The 18,156-nt window shown below is 35.1% G+C and overlaps 1 protein-coding gene across 3 annotated transcripts; it reads right to left on the bottom strand.

Moving 5' to 3' along the window:
- Positions 1-1,712: 1,712 nt before the first annotated feature.
- Positions 1,713-8,573, bottom strand: LOC101900825 (formin-like protein). 3 transcript variants are annotated; one of them, XM_020040124.2, is made up of 9 exons: positions 7,712-8,568; positions 6,710-6,793; positions 6,563-6,649; positions 4,640-6,337; positions 4,368-4,584; positions 4,008-4,300; positions 3,393-3,947; positions 3,207-3,326; positions 1,713-2,407 (listed from the first exon to the last, which is right to left on the bottom strand). In XM_020040124.2, exons 1-9 carry the CDS (start codon positions 7,979-7,981, stop codon positions 2,171-2,173), a joined length of 3,561 nt encoding a protein of 1,186 aa, XP_019895683.2. In that variant the 5' UTR covers positions 7,982-8,568; the 3' UTR covers positions 1,713-2,170. The 3 variants fall into 3 exon arrangements, with proteins under 3 accessions (XP_019895683.2, XP_011296424.2, XP_019895684.2); XM_011298122.3 differs by having other exon boundaries at positions 4,640-6,310; positions 7,712-8,567; XM_020040125.2 differs by lacking the exon at positions 1,713-2,407 and adding an exon at positions 2,741-3,110 and having other exon boundaries at positions 7,712-8,573.
- Between the last annotated feature and the right edge of the window lie 9,583 nt (positions 8,574-18,156).

Raw genomic sequence — 18,156 nt, 5'->3', positions numbered from 1 at the left:
TAGTAATAGCTTGCTTGCTCACATTTTTATTGATCAATAATTGCGGTGAGTCGTCGATAAAAGACAAAACAACTGAGTTCATATATAAGTTACCAAAAGAATAAATTTTGTCTAGTGAGATAGGTGTTCAAACAATTGCAAAAACTACAACAGAGTTACGAACGTTAATTTAAGCCATAATTCTTAAACAATTGGAAACATATGACTGCATAAAGTTACCTTGTTTATATTAGTGTGGTCTGATTGAGACGCCTACCTAATATCCGACATGCGCCTTCGACATTTTTCACCACACAAGTTGAACGTATGGCTCTGACCAAAATGGTTGCGTTGCGTCGTGCTTTCACTTTCTCACCATAATCAATCATTTTTTACTCTCGCATTACCCATGGTACAATAAAAAGGTAACCACAAGCTTACTACAATTTTTTTCTATTTTCTGCCAATTTTTGTGTGTAGTAACCATGGCTGCTAACCTGTTCCGGGCCGAAGCGGGATTAAATAGGTGCTACATTCGCTCGTTCAAAAACGAGTGATAATTAGCTCCGAAATGTATTGATGCATGATAGAAGAATACAGGTAGATTTATCAACGCTTGAGAACATTGAAATGTCGATAATTTTAAGATGTTTTGACAAAAATTAGTAGATTTTTATATGTTTTCTTATACGACCCAAATCGTGGGTTGTTATGATATCCATTTTTCAACAATTTTTACAAATATCGATAAATTTTTAATTCAAAATTTTCAATTTCAAAATTAGTTTGAAAGTTCATTTTCACAGCATCTGTGTCGATGCGACTATTGATGCCTCTTGCCTTTTTCCTCTCCGCCTGCTTAACGGCTGCTCAGCTTGGTAGAGGAGTTGTGTCTGAAAGACTATTGTTATTTAACTTTTTTTTACATAAATATATAGTATGTATTTAGTTTTTTTATATTTTGTTGTATGGCCATGTTGGCTAATTTAAATTAAATTGTATGATATAAAGGAAATGAAAAAAAAAAAAACAAAACCATTGTCTAAAAAACTTTTGGTCCGATCAAAAACAGGATATTTATGCATGTACATATAACACTGAACAGAATCGAACAGTTTTGTCATGTAATTGAAAGATTAAAGAGTATGGGTCATATTTTTTAAAAGAACATTAAGTATTTCTATCATCTATCGCGCTATTTAACTCAATTTGAAACTTGTATAATTTGGAAAAGAAGCGGACATATCCGCTTAGGCATAACCGATTTTCCCGTTTATGATATCAAAGAATTGCAAACATAGATGATTCTTGCAGGTTCTGGAACTGAGCAGTTATCACCAGTAATGACTTTCTCTAACTTATAATATGAGTTACCAACAAAAATCTTTAAAATTAAAATGCTTGCAATTTCGGTAATAAGTTTTTTTTTCGCAAGTTAGCGCCATTTTCTGGACTGAGAAAAAAAAAAAACATTCAGTAGAATTTTATACCAATATTTAAAAAAAAATATTGATTACGCAGACAATTTTAATATTTGATCTTTATGGAATAATAAAAAAAACTTAAAACAAACTTATATATGTATATACATGTAATTAAAAAAAAAGATTTAAAAACAATAAACATATTCGTTTTAAACAGTAAACATAAATAATACACATACAACAAAATAGAATCAATAAGTGTGTCATCCCATGTTATTAATTAGTTGTTAATAAGGTTTCACATGCAAATCTATTATTATTTTCCTTTTTATTTGGTTTAATATAATTTCGATATAAATTGTGTAAAAAAACCTACAAAAATTGCTTATAAAAAACTATACTTATTTTATTTTTTGCTATATTTTTCATTTCGCAAAATATAATGAACATATGCTATGTATTCTAGGAGATTCAACGTATGTGTGAAAAGATGAGTTTGATAAAAATGCAGTTAGCTTATATAAGACGGCTCAATGCCTCGTGAAATATTCGTTTTTGGTTGTTATTGCAATCTAATGTGGGAATGTAAAATACAACAACTCGTTCGCAGTCGTTATTATAAAAATGCATCTTCGATAGGTTTATAAAAATTTTATATCGAAATAGTTTCGATTCTTACAACTATGGTTATTTGGAGTCCAATATATGCGTCTGGCAAAACGTAAAAATATTGGGCTGATACTGGTATAAATGTTTTAACGTGTATTTTAAACGTCAAGCTCTTCGAGAGTCCGTGAAAGGCGGTTATTATCAATACGCCGGCGCTGGCTGCGACGAACCGCATCTGCTCGACGATACGGCTCGCTCTTTAGGCCAAGTAGGATGTCTTCTAGCGCTCCATTGTAAACTTCGTCCTGCAGTAAAAGCTTCTTTTCCCGAACTGAAATGGCTTTACATTTCAGTTCGTTTATTACGGCGTCCTGGAGACATATCCCGGCAGGAAGCTTTAATGTCCATGAAAGAATGTGTAAATGAAAGAAGAAAATAAAATGCACATGGATTAGTAAAAGTCTACAACCTATACGAAGCAAGACAAGAGATTAACAGAAAACGAAGCTACTAATGCACTTTTTTGTGTAGTCGTTGCATGACTTTGGAAATGTTAAGGGCAAACAATCTAGTTAATGTTTTCTACACTAATTGAAATAATAGAAAAAGCTGGAGAACAATAAATTGATTACTTTCAACACAACTCACGTACAAGTCACTTACATGGAGTCTGATATGCTGATTTTAAAGTGGCCGGGACGACTCCCTTTCTGTATTTTTTCGAACGCTTGCTGTACTGATGTTGGACAATAACAAATGTCAGAAAATATCTTTCTTAGTTGAAATTCGACGCTTTCGATCGACGAGGGCGAAAGGATATATGTTTTTCTTTTTCTATCAAATTATAACTTGATTGTTTATTTTTGATTGTGCTATCATTGTATAGCAGATGACGAAAATTAAAGTGATAGACGAAGGCCAATAACTTTTTCCGCAATCAATTAGATTTGTCCCACTGCCACCACCAACAAAAAGATTTTTTCCAATTAGTCTACATAAAATTAACCGGATGCACACCCACTAATAATCAATCCGTCAGGCCAAATTAATGAGCGTTTTATGCAATAAGCCGCTTTCCATAGTCACGCAACCAAGTTTCTAATGAATTGTATTTATGGAGACAATGGTGATTAAATGATTAAGTGAAAACAGACAATCTACTACGTTTGGTGAAAAGCTTCGTAAAATAGTTACCTGTTGTTTCTTCTGGTTACACTTGTTCCTCATTTGGACCTGTTCGCTTTCCTTTTTAGATGCTGCAGCAGCAGCAGCCTGTTCCAGTCTTCTTCTCTGTTCGTTTTCTTGATCGTAGGCCTAAACATTTATATTATTACCTTAAGATACACATATATATATATAAATCGGAGCTTTGTAAATTACCTTAAATGCCCGGGTGAATCTAACTATTAAAGAAAAAAATGCAGCCGCATCCGCATTGCGTGACGATTCCCCAAAGTACTCCACACACTCCTTGAACGATTCCTGGGCATTTTTCAATTCGATTTTAATTTTCTTCAGTTTATCTTCGGAGTTGTTAAGGAAGTCTCGTAAAATGTGTGTTTGAGTTCCTTTCACACGCAGATCGGCTTCCTTCTTTACCAATTCCATCCCTTTTTCTAAATCATGAACGTCAGTTATAATGTTCTCCAGAGAGACCTGTGCCGCTTTATCAGTACAGTACAATTCCGTTTCGAAATTGAGTAGCTCAGGAAATTTTTGTCGTATGGTTGCAACGATGTAATGAAGCAATGACGAACGCTTATCGGTCGACTTCGTATCAATTAATGTGTCCAACGATTGCAACTTGAACCCATAAGCAGGTCCCCTCTTACTGCTATTCAAATAGTTGCCAAAAGCTAACACTATTTCAAGGACTGCCTTGAATTTTCGAGATTGTTTGAGGGAAGTTGACGCCGAAGTTATGGATTGTATTTGCTAAATACGAATAGAGTTTCAAAATTACTTCAATACATTGTACATATTCTAGCAACTTACCGGACATATTAAATGCAAACAATCAAAAAAGTTTCCCATATAATTCATTATAGACAACTTCGAAGAGATTCGTTCGACCTTGGAAAGCTGAAGCATCATTTTGTCTTCATCCGTTAGAAGATTTTGGTCCTTTCTTTCGATTATGTATTCCTTGTAGGCTTTTACTTCTACGTCGGTTGGAATCATTTTTTGTAGCAGCTCGACATTTTCGAGCGACAATTTTTTTAAGTCTAAGCTGTGTATAGCTGAAATTACCTCATCTATCGGCATGTCCAGTTTTCGGCGGGAAATCGCTGTATATAACGATAGATTAAAGATAAAATTAAATTTATGTGGTAGCATTATTTAAGCATGTTGTACCTATGTTTCTCAATCTTGTATGTTCCAGCAAAGATATATTGTCTGGTTTCTTGAACCTCTTACTGGGATACGATTGCAGTGTTCCGTCGACTTCCGAACTGTTTCCTGTAGATAAACCGCCACCAACGCCGATCTTGAAACGTTCTTCAAATTCATTAAAATCAATAAACTTGTATATCTTTTCATCGTCCAGCTCATTAAAGATTGTTCCCCGGACCTGTAACCACAATATCGTCAAGCTAATTAATTCTAAAGGAAAATGCTATTCTCACCTGATTTGGTTTCAAAGCTATCCAATTTAATGTGGGAAGCTTGTATTTTGTTGGTACTTTCCTTTTGATGGTCATGGCACCATCTGGAGCTGGCATAAATCCTGCAACAGGGGGTGGAGGAGGTTGGAACAATATTGGAGCGGAATTTTGTTGCAGCGGCGACAAGGCACATTCGCTAATTACTGGTGGCGGTGGAGGCATATTTAGTGACACCGATGCTCCCAATGGAGGTGGAGGTGGTGGCGCAGGGGGTAATGGTGGCGGTGGTGGTGGTGGGGACAGGCATGCTGAAATATGTTCTTGTGGTGGGGGAGGAGGTGGAAGCGGGGGCGATGGACACTCGACCGAAGATTCTTTGACAGAAACATCATTATCGGATGAGTTGGTCCCGTTTGAACTCGATCGAGGCAGTGACCGTGTTAAAGTTTGCAACTCAAGGTTTTTGCTTTGCAAAAGAGATTCTCGCTTTTTCAGTTCCTGTTCATTTTGTTTTAATATTCGTCGCAACGTTGTCACTTCCTCGTCGATTTTGAGCTTCGTCGTCAACAAGTCTTCCCTCTCGGCCTTTAAGAACCTAACTTCAGTGTCCATCTCAGCCAATTTATACAATAACTCCGAGTTTCTGTCAATTTCCCTTTCTATTTGGTCTTCCAATTCTTGCACTCTTTCAAGAGCGGCTGTTTTGGTTTCGGAATCTTCCATTAAAGCAGCCACGTCAAAAACATTATCTAAATAGGCCGATATTTGAACTTTCAGCTCCTCCGATTCGGTGAGTCGAAGCTTTTCAAGATACTTGTCGAGACCCAAAGCCGTGAATTCGTACTGCAAGTGTACTCGATAGTTCATGTCCTCAACAGAATGAACCACTATATTCATAAATTGCATACACGCAACCATGAAGTCAATATTAAACACATCATAGTTCATAAAGTACTCCATGAGAGTTTGAAATCGATGAGTTTCGTTGCAGACATTTTTGAAGTTGTCGAAAGCCGACAATATAATCTCATGTCCTCCCTTGACCAAACAAATTGCAGCTAGAAGCTCCAGTACCAACGCCTTCGTGCGCAACGACTTATGTATCAAGCTAAGCGCTATGCAGTTAATTGCTTCGCGGTGTTGAATAACCATATTAAATCCGTATTTGTTATTCATTATTGCACGTAAACACATTATACAGACGTGTATGTCGTCGGTTGATGCACCCATATTTAATTTGGCAATGTGGCGTGAACGCCTCTTGATGCTGGGGCTGTCAAGAGCGTCCAGTATCGATGGCCGCAAAATGCTATTTGTGATTACATTTAAAGCGGATGTATTCGAATTTTGGTACCTCGATGATTCCAGAAGGTTGACACTGCTCACACCACCAAAATTTGACGCATTGCTTGCACCACTCAAGGACATAACTCCCATTGCCTCGGAAGTATTGTTACCCAAACCACTATTGTTCAAAATCAAATGTTCTTCGGACTCATTAAACGAGCCATGGACTCTCTGCTCCTGTCGCATCATTTGAAGGCGGAAACTGAGGTAATCAACAAGGGCATCGAGCCCTTTGTTTGTATCGTCCAGAAATTCTTTCACCCACTCTATATGGTTGGTGCGCAAGGAAATTTCTAAATCGCGTAACACCTGTGTAGACGTCGATTCGCCAACCATTTTTCGTTTCTGACAGAAAAAATAAATAAAATAAAGCTGTAAGTAGGCATATTTTTAATCACAAACAAAATCGTGGTTCCACGAAATGTTGTCACGATACCAATTTATTGTTAAACCATGAAAAACATGTGCAAATTATTAAGCAAAGCAAGAGAAATGGGGAGAAATAGAGAATCACAATTAGAAAGAGAAATGGAAAGATGTTATATCCCACCATGTCAACAAATGATTCAACTTTATATTTAAAGAGTGACTACTTACCCGATGACTACGCGAAGCTTTCGGATCCAAATATGTTCGGAGCTTGTTGAGATAGTGAGATGGCGGATCCTTGGCTTGAACCATCTCCTGAAATAACATATTATATTTCATTTAGTAACGCACTACATTAATCCCAATAAAACTTGCCTGATCACAAATTATGTCCCATTTTCTTTCATCGTCGTAATTCTTTAGGAGCTTTGCTTTATCTGGAGGTAAATCCATCGAAGCCTAAATAAAAAAGAAAACTGGTATTTAATAACTTGTGTAGTCAGTTTAGCAGCAAACATTTTTTAAAAACTATTAAAGGAAAAGGTTCTAACCGGAGCAATGTTTTACCACAACGAAAACTACAATAATCCACCTTTTGCCACCGTTATTTACATCGTGCTACCCAAAAATCGGGTAAACTCACATACTTAGGAATATTTTTTGCAGCTTTTCAATAATGACCTTTTCTGATTTCTGTCGTTTTTCAATGGTCAAGTGTCAATAACCTATATGCTCCCTCGTATTATAATGCGTAATACTCATACATGTAATTAAAAAAGTTGTGACCATGTCAATTAGGCGAAATCAATTCTAGCGATTCTAATGTAAATTTACTCAAACTTAAGTTCATTCGAAGAATTTTGGTGTTGTGTGTATTTAATACCATCGATCGACCTGACAAAACCTGGAACTATTTTTTTCTATTTCCAGGCACCATGCATTCGGAACATTGAATAGAACACCTAACCCATTTTTCATCTGTTTTTGCAGTTCAAATTCATCGAGAATTGCACATCATGATTGGGAGGTATATCTGTTAGTACGCTTATATTCAAATACGTATGAATGAATACATTTACACTAGCAGCAACAACAATCAATCAAGAAACTGGTTTGTCTAAGCTAAGTGTATTATTTCTCAGTCAATTGATGAACAAATGAGTCAGAACATTAATTGGCATTAGGTTTGGTTTTAATCAAAAAAAATATGAAGCGTGTTCGGTCGACATGCTGAGGCGTGCTTTTGAATTAAAATACCTATTATTCAAACCCATATAAACTTCAATAACAGCTCGCGAGAATCGTCATTGTGTTGAGAGCGTTTGTGTGTGTGCGTTTGAACGGAAGTAACTGGGAAATATCGAATATATTACATACCAACACCTTAGTAAATTTTCTTTCCAATTCCTCCGTTGTTGGCATTGGCTGCTGACTTCGACTTCGTATACTGGGTTGACGCACAGGCTGGTAGTGTGAATTGTTCCCAATGTCGTAGCACAGGTCGTTCTTTTGCAAGTAGCCGCCATTGCCACAGAACCCTTTTCTCTGGTTATGATCTTGCTTCAAGCCAGAACTGCAAGCTGCTACATTTATGTCGTCTATTGAATTGTCCCCAGACGATATGTCTCTTGATTTGACAGTTCCCATTTCGGAAGAACTACATCCGTCACAAGATCCCCTTTGTACAGCACCGAGATTTGCAGCACCGCCTAATGATGATATCGCCTCCCACACTGTCGCACTGACAGTGCGACACAGCCCTCTTGCTTTCGCAGGACAGCTCGAAAGTTGATCAGCCAATTCGTTAAGTAAATCCAAAATTAAGCACTCGTCTGTACACTAAACCCACAAAAAAATTCTTTGCGTTTTAATTCAATTCAACTACTCAATGAATTTAATAACGTTTCCCGTTGTTTTTGTTTTTTGTGTTTTTGTTGGCAATGCGACGGCTAATTTAACATATTCATACTTCAGACAATAAAAAAGCAACAACACATCCGATATACATAAAAACGTCTGAGCGATTGAGTTTATTGTTCACCAAAGAAAAATCTTTTCCAAGCGCATAACAAAATACATATGCATCTATTTTGTTTGTGCTTTTGGGCTCGACTTATTATTTATTACACATGATGACAGATGTGAAAATAGATTTCGATCGCAAGAAATTAAAAATATATTTTCTGTGTCTGACGAGAATAAGCGAAACTAGACGGCAAGGGCCTCGATATGACGGCGTTAGACATAATTTAAAAATATGAAGAGAGTGATATCACATTTTTGACGGCGTGTGGCTTAAAACGGAATTGAATTTGGCCTGTTCCAGCACTGCAAGAATGTAAAAGTTTTTAATACGATAACCGATTTTTCCTTTGTGATATCGAAAGAAATTTCAAAACTAGTAGATTCTTGCAGGTACTGGAACAAAGCAATTATTTGTCATACTGTCACTTATGTGTGTCAATGCAGGGCTGGATTCTTGTTTTATGAAAATATGAAATGAAAAATATTTCCTTTATAAAATTTTTCATTTGACATTTCTTTCCTTTATAAAAGTTTTCATTTCACATTTTTATAGAACAAGAATGGATGTCCAGGGTAAGGTTAAAGGTGAGAGTACATATAAGGCTTTTTTGACTGCCTTTAGTCATCGGCTGGCTTCTTCGACGACTTTAGCCAGTCAAAAAAGCCTTTCCAAGCGCATAAAAAAACCTTTTCCAAGCGCATAACAAAATACATATGCATCTATTTTGTTTGTGCTTTTGGGCTCGACTTATTATTTATTACACATGATGACAGATGTGAAAATAGATTTCGATCGCAAGAAATTAAAAGTATATTTTCTGTGTCTGACGAGAATAAGCGAAACTCGACGGCAAGGGCCTCGATATGACGGCGTTAGACATAATTTAAAAATATGAAGAGAGTGATATCACATTTTTGACGGCGTGTGGCTTAAAACGGAATTGAATTTGGCCTGTTCCAGCACTGCAAGAATGTAAAAGTTTTTAATACGATAACCGATTTTTCCTTTGTGATATCGAAAGAAATTTCAAAACTAGTAGATTCTTGCAGGTACTGGAACAAAGCAATTATTTGTCATACTGTCACTTATGTGTGTCAATGCAGGGCTGGATTCTTGTTTTATGAAAATATGAAATGAAAAATATTTCCTTTATAAAATTTTTCATTTGACATTTCTTTCCTTTATAAAAGTTTTCATTTCACATTTTTATAGAACAAGAATGGATTTCCAGGGTAAGGTTAAAGGTGAGAGTACATATAAGGCTTTTTTGACTGCCTTTAGTCATCGGCTGGCTTCTTCGACGACTTTAGCCAGTCAAAAAAGCCTTTCCAAGCGCATAAAAAAATCTTTTCCAAGCGCATAACAAAATACATATGCATCTATTTTGTTTGTGCTTTTGGGCTCGACTTATTATTTATTACACATGATGACAGATGTGAAAATAGATTTCGATCGCAAGAAATTAAAAATATATTTTCTGTGTCTGACGAGAATAAGCGAAACTAGACGGCAAGGGCCTCGATATGACGGCGTTAGACATAATTTAAAAATATGAAGAGAGTGATATCACATTTTTGACGGCGTGTGGCTTAAAACGGAATTGAATTTGGCCTGTTCCAGCACTGCAAGAATGTAAAAGTTTTTAATACGATAACCGATTTTTCCTTTGTGATATCGAAAGAAATTTCAAAACTAGTAGATTCTTGCAGGTACTGGAACAAAGCAATTATTTATCATACTGTCACTTATGTGTGTCAATGCAGGGCTGGATTCTTGTTTTATGAAAATATGAAATGAAAAATATTTCCTTTATAAAATTTTTCATTTGACATTTCTTTCCTTTATAAAAGTTTTCATTTCACATTTTTATAGAACAAGAATGGATGTCCAGGGTAAGGTTAAAGGTGAGAGTACATATAAGGCTTTTTTGACTGCCTTTAGTCATCGGCTGGCTTCTTCGACGACTTTAGCCAGTCAAAAAAGCCTTTCCAAGCGCATAAAAAAACCTTTTCCAAGCGCATAACAAAATACATATGTATCTATTTTGTTTGTGCTTTTGGGCTCGACTTATTATTTATTACACATGATGACAGATGTGAAAATAGATTTCGATCGCAAGAAATTAAAAATATATTTTCTGTGTCTGACGAGAATAAGCGAAACTAGACAGCAAGGGCCTCGATATGACGGCGTTAGACATAATTTAAAAATATGAAGAGAGTGATATCACATTTTTGACGGCGTGTGGCTTAAAAAGGAATTGAATTTGGCCTGTTCCAGCACTGCAAGAATGTAAAAGTTTTTAATACGATAACCGATTTTTCCTTTGTGATATCGAAAGAAATTTCAAAACTAGTAGATTCTTGCAGGTACTGGAACAAAGCAATTATTTGTCATACTGTCACTTATGTGTGTCAATGCAGGGCTGGATTCTTGTTTTATGAAAATATGAAATGAAAAATATTTCCTTTATAAAATTTTTCATTTGACATTTCTTTCCTTTATAAAAGTTTTCATTTCACATTTTTATAGAACAAGAATGGATTTCCAGGGTAAGGTTAAAGGTGAGAGTACATATAAGGCTTTTTTGACTGCCTTTAGTCATCGGCTGGCTTCTTCGACGACTTTAGCCAGTCAAAAAAGCCTTTCCAAGCGCATAAAAAAATCTTTTCCAAGCGCATAACAAAATACATATGCATCTATTTTGTTTGTGCTTTTGGGCTCGACTTATTATTTATTACACATGATGACAGATGTGAAAATAGATTTCGATCGCAAGAAATTAAAAATATATTTTCTGTGTCTGACGAGAATAAGCGAAACTAGACGGCAAGGGCCTCGATATGACGGCGTTAGACATAATTTAAAAATATGAAGAGAGTGATATCACATTTTTGACGGCGTGTGGCTTAAAACGGAATTGAATTTGGCCTGTTCCAGCACTGCAAGAATGTAAAAGTTTTTAATACGATAACCGATTTTTCCTTTGTGATATCGAAAGAAATTTCAAAACTAGTAGATTCTTGCAGGTACTGGAACAAAGCAATTATTTATCATACTGTCACTTATGTGTGTCAATGCAGGGCTGGATTCTTGTTTTATGAAAATATGAAATGAAAAATATTTCCTTTATAAAATTTTTCATTTGACATTTCTTTCCTTTATAAAAGTTTTCATTTCACATTTTTATAGAACAAGAATGGATGTCCAGGGTAAGGTTAAAGGTGAGAGTACATATAAGGCTTTTTTGACTGCCTTTAGTCATCGGCTGGCTTCTTCGACGACTTTAGCCAGTCAAAAAAGCCTTTCCAAGCGCATAACAAAAGACATATGCATCTATTTTGTTTGTGCTTTTGGGCTCGACTTATTATTTATTACACATGATGACAGATGTGAAAATAGATTTCGATCGCAAGAAATTAAAAATATATTTTCTGTGTCTGACGAGAATAAGCGAAACTCGACGGCAAGGGCCTCGATATGACGGCGTTAGACATAATTTAAAAATATGAAGAGAGTGATATCACATTTTTGACGGCGTGTGGCTTAAAACGGAATTGAATTTGGCCTGTTCCAGCACTGCAAGAATGTAAAAGTTTTTAATACGATAACCGATTTTTCCTTTGTGATATCGAAAGAAATTTCAAAACTAGTAGATTCTTGCAGGTACTGGAACAAAGCAATTATTTGTCATACTGTCACTTATGTGTGTCAATGCAGGGCTGGATTCTTGTTTTATGAAAATATGAAATGAAAAATATTTCCTTTATAAAATTTTTCATTTGACATTTCTTTCCTTTATAAAAGTTTTCATTTCACATTTTTATAGAACAAGAATGGATTTCCAGGGTAAGGTTAAAGGTGAGAGTACATATAAGGCTTTTTTGACTGCCTTTAGTCATCGGCTGGCTTCTTCGACGACTTTAGCCAGTCAAAAAAGCCTTTCCAAGCGCATAAAAAAATCTTTTCCAAGCGCATAACAAAATACATATGCATCTATTTTGTTTGTGCTTTTGGGCTCGACTTATTATTTATTACACATGATGACAGATGTGAAAATAGATTTCGATCGCAAGAAATTAAAAATATATTTTCTGTGTCTGACGAGAATAAGCGAAACTAGACGGCAAGGGCCTCGATATGACGGCGTTAGATATAATTTAAAAATATGAAGAGAGTGATATCACATTTTTGACGGCGTGTGGCTTAAAACGGAATTGAATTTGGCCTGTTCCAGCACTGCAAAAATGTAAAAGTTTTTAATACGATAACCGATTTTTCCTTTGTGATATCGAAAGAAATTTCAAAACTAGTAGATTCTTGCAGGTACTGGAACAAAGCAATTATTTATCATACTGTCACTTATGTGTGTCAATGCAGGGCTGGATTCTTGTTTTATGAAAATATGAAATGAAAAATATTTCCTTTATAAAATTTTTCATTTGACATTTCTTTCCTTTATAAAAGTTTTCATTTCACATTTTTATAGAACAATAATGGATGTCCAGGGTAAGGTTAAAGGTGAGAGTACATATAAGGCTTTTTTGACTGCCTTTAGTCATCGGCTGGCTTCTTCAACGACTTTAGCCAGTCAAAAAAGCCTTTCCAAGCGCATAAAAAAACCTTTTCCAAGCGCATAACAAAATACATATGCATCTATTTTGTTTGTGCTTTTGGGCTCGACTTATTATTTATTACACATGATGACAGATGTGAAAATAGATTTCGATCGCAAGAAATTAAAAATATATTTTCTGTGTCTGACGAGAATAAGCGAAACTCGACGGCAAGGGCCTCGATATGACGGCGTTAGACATAATTTAAAAATATGAAGAGAGTGATATCACATTTTTGACGGCGTGTGGCTTAAAACGGAATTGAATTTGGCCTGTTCCAGCACTGCAAGAATGTAAAAGTTTTTAATACGATAACCGATTTTTCCTTTGTGATATCGAAAGAAATTTCAAAACTAGTAGATTCTTGCAGGTACTGGAACAAAGCAATTATTTGTCATACTGTCACTTATGTGTGTCAATGCAGGGCTGGATTCTTGTTTTATGAAAATATGAAATGAAAAATATTTCCTTTATAAAATTTTTCATTTGACATTTCTTTCCTTTATAAAAGTTTTCATTTCACATTTTTATAGAACAAGAATGGATGTCCAGGGTAAGGTTAAAGGTGAGAGTACATATAAGGCTTTTTTGACTGCCTTTAGTCATCGGCTGGCTTCTTCGACGACTTTAGCCAGTCAAAAAAGCCTTTCCAAGCGCATAAAAAAATCTTTTCCAAGCGCATAACAAAATACATATGCATCTATTTTGTTTGTGCTTTTGGGCTCGACTTATTATTTATTACACATGATGACAGATGTGAAAATAGATTTCGATCGCAAGAAATTAAAAATATATTTTCTGTGTCTGACGAGAATAAGCGAAACTAGACGGCAAGGGCCTCGATATGACGGCGTTAGACATAATTTAAAAATATGAAGAGAGTGATATCACATTTTTGACGGCGTGTGGCTTAAAACGGAATAGAATTTGGCCTGTTCCAGCACTGCAAGAATGTAAAAGTTTTTAATACGATAACCGATTTTTCCTTTGTGGTATCGAAAGAAATTTCAAAACTAGTAGATTCTTGCAGGTACTGGAACAAAGCAATTATTTGTCATACTGTCACTTATGTGTGTCAATGCAGGGCTGGATTCTTGTTTTATGAAAATATGAAATGAAAAATGTTTCCTTTATAAAATTTTTCATTTGACATTTCTTTCCTTTATAAAAGTTTTCATTTCACATTTTTATAGAACAAGAATGGATTTCCAGGGTAAGGTTAAAGGTGAGAGTACATATAAGGCTTTTTTGACTGCCTTTAGTCATCGGCTGGCTTCTTCGACGACTTTAGCCAGTCAAAAAAGCCTTTCCAAGCGCATAAAAAAAACTTTTCCAAGCGCATAACAAAATACATATGCATCTATTTTGTTTGTGCTTTTGGGCTCGACTTATTATTTATTACACATGATGACAGATGTGAAAATAGATTTCGATCGCAAGAAATTAAAAATATATTTTCTGTGTCTGACGAGAATAAGCGAAACTAGACGGCAAGGGCCTCGATATGACGGCGTTAGACATAATTTAAAAATATGAAGAGAGTGATATCACATTTTTGACGGCGTGTGGCTTAAAACGGAATTGAATTTGGCCTGTTCCAGCACTGCAAGAATGTAAAAGTTTTTAATACGATAACCGAATTTTCCTTTGTGATATCGAAAGAAATTTCAAAACTAGTAGATTCTTGCAGGTACTGGAACAAAGCAATTATTTGTCATACTGTCACTTATGTGTGTCAATGCAGGGCTGGATTCTTGTTTTATGAAAATATGAAATGAAAAATATTTCCTTTATAAAATTTTTCATTTGACATTTCTTTCCTTTATAAAAGTTTTCATTTCACATTTTTATAGAACAAGAATGGATTTCCAGGGTAAGGTTAAAGGTGAGAGTACATATAAGGCTTTTTTGACTGCCTTTAGTCATCGGCTGGCTTCTTCGACGACTTTAGCCAGTCAAAAAAGCCTTTCCAAGCGCATAAAAAAATCTTTTCCAAGCGCATAACAAAATACATATGCATCTATTTTGTTTGTGCTTTTGGGCTCGACTTATTATTTATTACACATGATGACAGATGTGAAAATAGATTTCGATCGCAAGAAATTAAAAATATATTTTCTGTGTCTGACGAGAATAAGCGAAACTAGACGGCAAGGGCCTCGATATGACGGCGTTAGATATAATTTAAAAATATGAAGAGAGTGATATCACATTTTTGACGGCGTGTGGCTTAAAACGGAATTGAATTTGGCCTGTTCCAGCACTGCAAAAATGTAAAAGTTTTTAATACGATAACCGATTTTTCCTTTGTGATATCGAAAGAAATTTCAAAACTAGTAGATTCTTGCAGGTACTGGAACAAAGCAATTATTTATCATACTGTCACTTATGTGTGTCAATGCAGGGCTGGATTCTTGTTTTATGAAAATATGAAATGAAAAATATTTCCTTTATAAAATTTTTCATTTGACATTTCTTTCCTTTATAAAAGTTTTCATTTCACATTTTTATAGAACAATAATGGATGTCCAGGGTAAGGTTAAAGGTGAGAGTACATATAAGGCTTTTTTGACTGCCTTTAGTCATCGGCTGGCTTCTTCAACGACTTTAGCCAGTCAAAAAAGCCTTTCCAAGCGCATAAAAAAACCTTTTCCAAGCGCATAACAAAATACATATGCATCTATTTTGTTTGTGCTTTTGGGCTCGACTTATTATTTATTACACATGATGACAGATGTGAAAATAGATTTCGATCGCAAGAAATTAAAAATATATTTTCTGTGTCTGACGAGAATAAGCGAAACTCGACGGCAAGGGCCTCGATATGACGGCGTTAGACATAATTTAAAAATATGAAGAGAGTGATATCACATTTTTGACGGCGTGTGGCTTAAAACGGAATTGAATTTGGCCTGTTCCAGCACTGCAAGAATGTAAAAGTTTTTAATACGATAACCGATTTTTCCTTTGTGATATCGAAAGAAATTTCAAAACTAGTAGATTCTTGCAGGTACTGGAACAAAGCAATTATTTGTCATACTGTCACTTATGTGTGTCAATGCAGGGCTGGATTCTTGTTTTATGAAAATATGAAATGAAAAATATTTCCTTTATAAAATTTTTCATTTGACATTTCTTTCCTTTATAAAAGTTTTCATTTCACATTTTTATAGAACAAGAATGGATGTCCAGGGTAAGGTTAAAGGTGAGAGTACATATAAGGCTTTTTTGACTGCCTTTAGTCATCGGCTGGCTTCTTCGACGACTTTAGCCAGTCAAAAAAGCCTTTCCAAGCGCATAAAAAAATCTTTTCCAAGCGCATAACAAAATACATATGCATCTATTTTGTTTGTGCTTTTGGGCTCGACTTATTATTTATTACACATGATGACAGATGTGAAAATAGATTTCGATCGCAAGAAATTAAAAATATATTTTCTGTGTCTGACGAGAATAAGCGAAACTAGACGGCAAGGGCCTCGATATGACGGCGTTAGACATAATTTAAAAATATGAAGAGAGTGATATCACATTTTTGACGGCGTGTGGCTTAAAACGGAATAGAATTTGGCCTGTTCCAGCACTGCAAGAATGTAAAAGTTTTTAATACGATAACCGATTTTTCCTTTGTGGTATCGAAAGAAATTTCAAAACTAGTAGATTCTTGCAGGTACTGGAACAAAGCAATTATTTGTCATACTGTCACTTATGTGTGTCAATGCAGGGCTGGATTCTTGTTTTATGAAAATATGAAATGAAAAATGTTTCCTTTATAAAATTTTTCATTTGACATTTCTTTCCTTTATAAAAGTTTTCATTTCACATTTTTATAGAACAAGAATGGATTTCCAGGGTAAGGTTAAAGGTGAGAGTACATATAAGGCTTTTTTGACTGCCTTTAGTCATCGGCTGGCTTCTTCGACGACTTTAGCCAGTCAAAAAAGCCTTTCCAAGCGCATAAAAAAAACTTTTCCAAGCGCATAACAAAATACATATGCATCTATTTTGTTTGTGCTTTTGGGCTCGACTTATTATTTATTACACATGATGACAGATGTGAAAATAGATTTCGATCGCAAGAAATTAAAAATATATTTTCTGTGTCTGACGAGAATAAGCGAAACTAGACGGCAAGGGCCTCGATATGACGGCGTTAGACATAATTTAAAAATATGAAGAGAGTGATATCACATTTTTGACGGCGTGTGGCTTAAAACGGAATTGAATTTGGCCTGTTCCAGCACTGCAAGAATGTAAAAGTTTTTAATACGATAACCGAATTTTCCTTTGTGATATCGAAAGAAATTTCAAAACTAGTAGATTCTTGCAGGTACTGGAACAAAGCAATTATTTGTCATACTGTCACTTATGTGTGTCAATGCAGGGCTGGATTCTTGTTTTATGAAAATATGAAATGAAAAATATTTCCTTTATAAAATTTTTCATTTGACATTTCTTTCCTTTATAAAAGTTTTCATTTCACATTTTTATAGAACAAGAATGGATGTCCAGGGTAAGGTTAAAGGTGAGAGTACATATAAGGCTTTTTTGACTGCCTTTAGTCATCGGCTGGCTTCTTCGACGACTTTAGCCAGTCAAAAAAGCCTTTCCAAGCGCATAAAAAAATCTTTTCCAAGCGCATAACAAAATACATATGCATCTATTTTGTTTGTGCTTTTGGGCTCGACTTATTATTTATTACACATGATGACAGATGTGAAAATAGATTTCGATCGCAAGAAATTAAAAATATATTTTCTGTGTCTGACGAGAATAAGCGAAACTAGACGGCAAGGGCCTCGATATGACGGCGTTAGACATAATTTAAAAATATGAAGAGAGTGATATCACATTTTTGACGGCGTGTGGCTTAAAACGGAATTGAATTTGGCCTGTTCCAGCACTGCAAGAATGTAAAAGTTTTTAATACGATAACCGATTTTTCCTTTGTGATATCGAAAGAAATTTCAAAACTAGTAGATTCTTGCAGGTACTGGAACAAAGCAATTATTTGTCATACTGTCACTTATGTGTGTCAATGCAGGGCTGGATTCTTGTTTTATGAAAATATGAAATGAAAAATATTTCCTTTATAAAATTTTTCATTTGACATTTCTTTCCTTTATAAAAGTTTTCATTTCACATTTTTATAGAACAAGAATGGATGTCCAGGGTAAGGT

Source organism: Musca domestica, unplaced genomic scaffold (assembly GCF_030504385.1).
Source record: "Musca domestica strain aabys unplaced genomic scaffold, Musca_domestica.polishedcontigs.V.1.1 27, whole genome shotgun sequence".
Lineage (NCBI taxonomy): Eukaryota > Metazoa > Arthropoda > Insecta > Diptera > Muscidae > Musca > Musca domestica.
The sequence above is the reverse complement of the archived record's forward strand: the minus strand, read 5'-3'. Positions and strand labels throughout refer to the sequence as shown.

Bases quoted from the DNA above. Each gene is read 5' to 3' on its own strand.
- LOC101900825 (XM_020040124.2), bottom strand. From the start codon at position 7,981: ATGGGAACTGTCAAATCAAGAGACATATCGTCTGGGGACAATTCAATA. The intron at 4,301-4,367 runs GTACAACATGCT...CGTTATATACAG, and splicing joins TACAAGATTGAGAAACATAG to CGATTTCCCGCCGAAAACTG. The intron at 3,327-3,392 runs GTAATTTACAAA...ATAAATGTTTAG, and splicing joins GATTCACCCGGGCATTTAAG to GCCTACGATCAAGAAAACGA.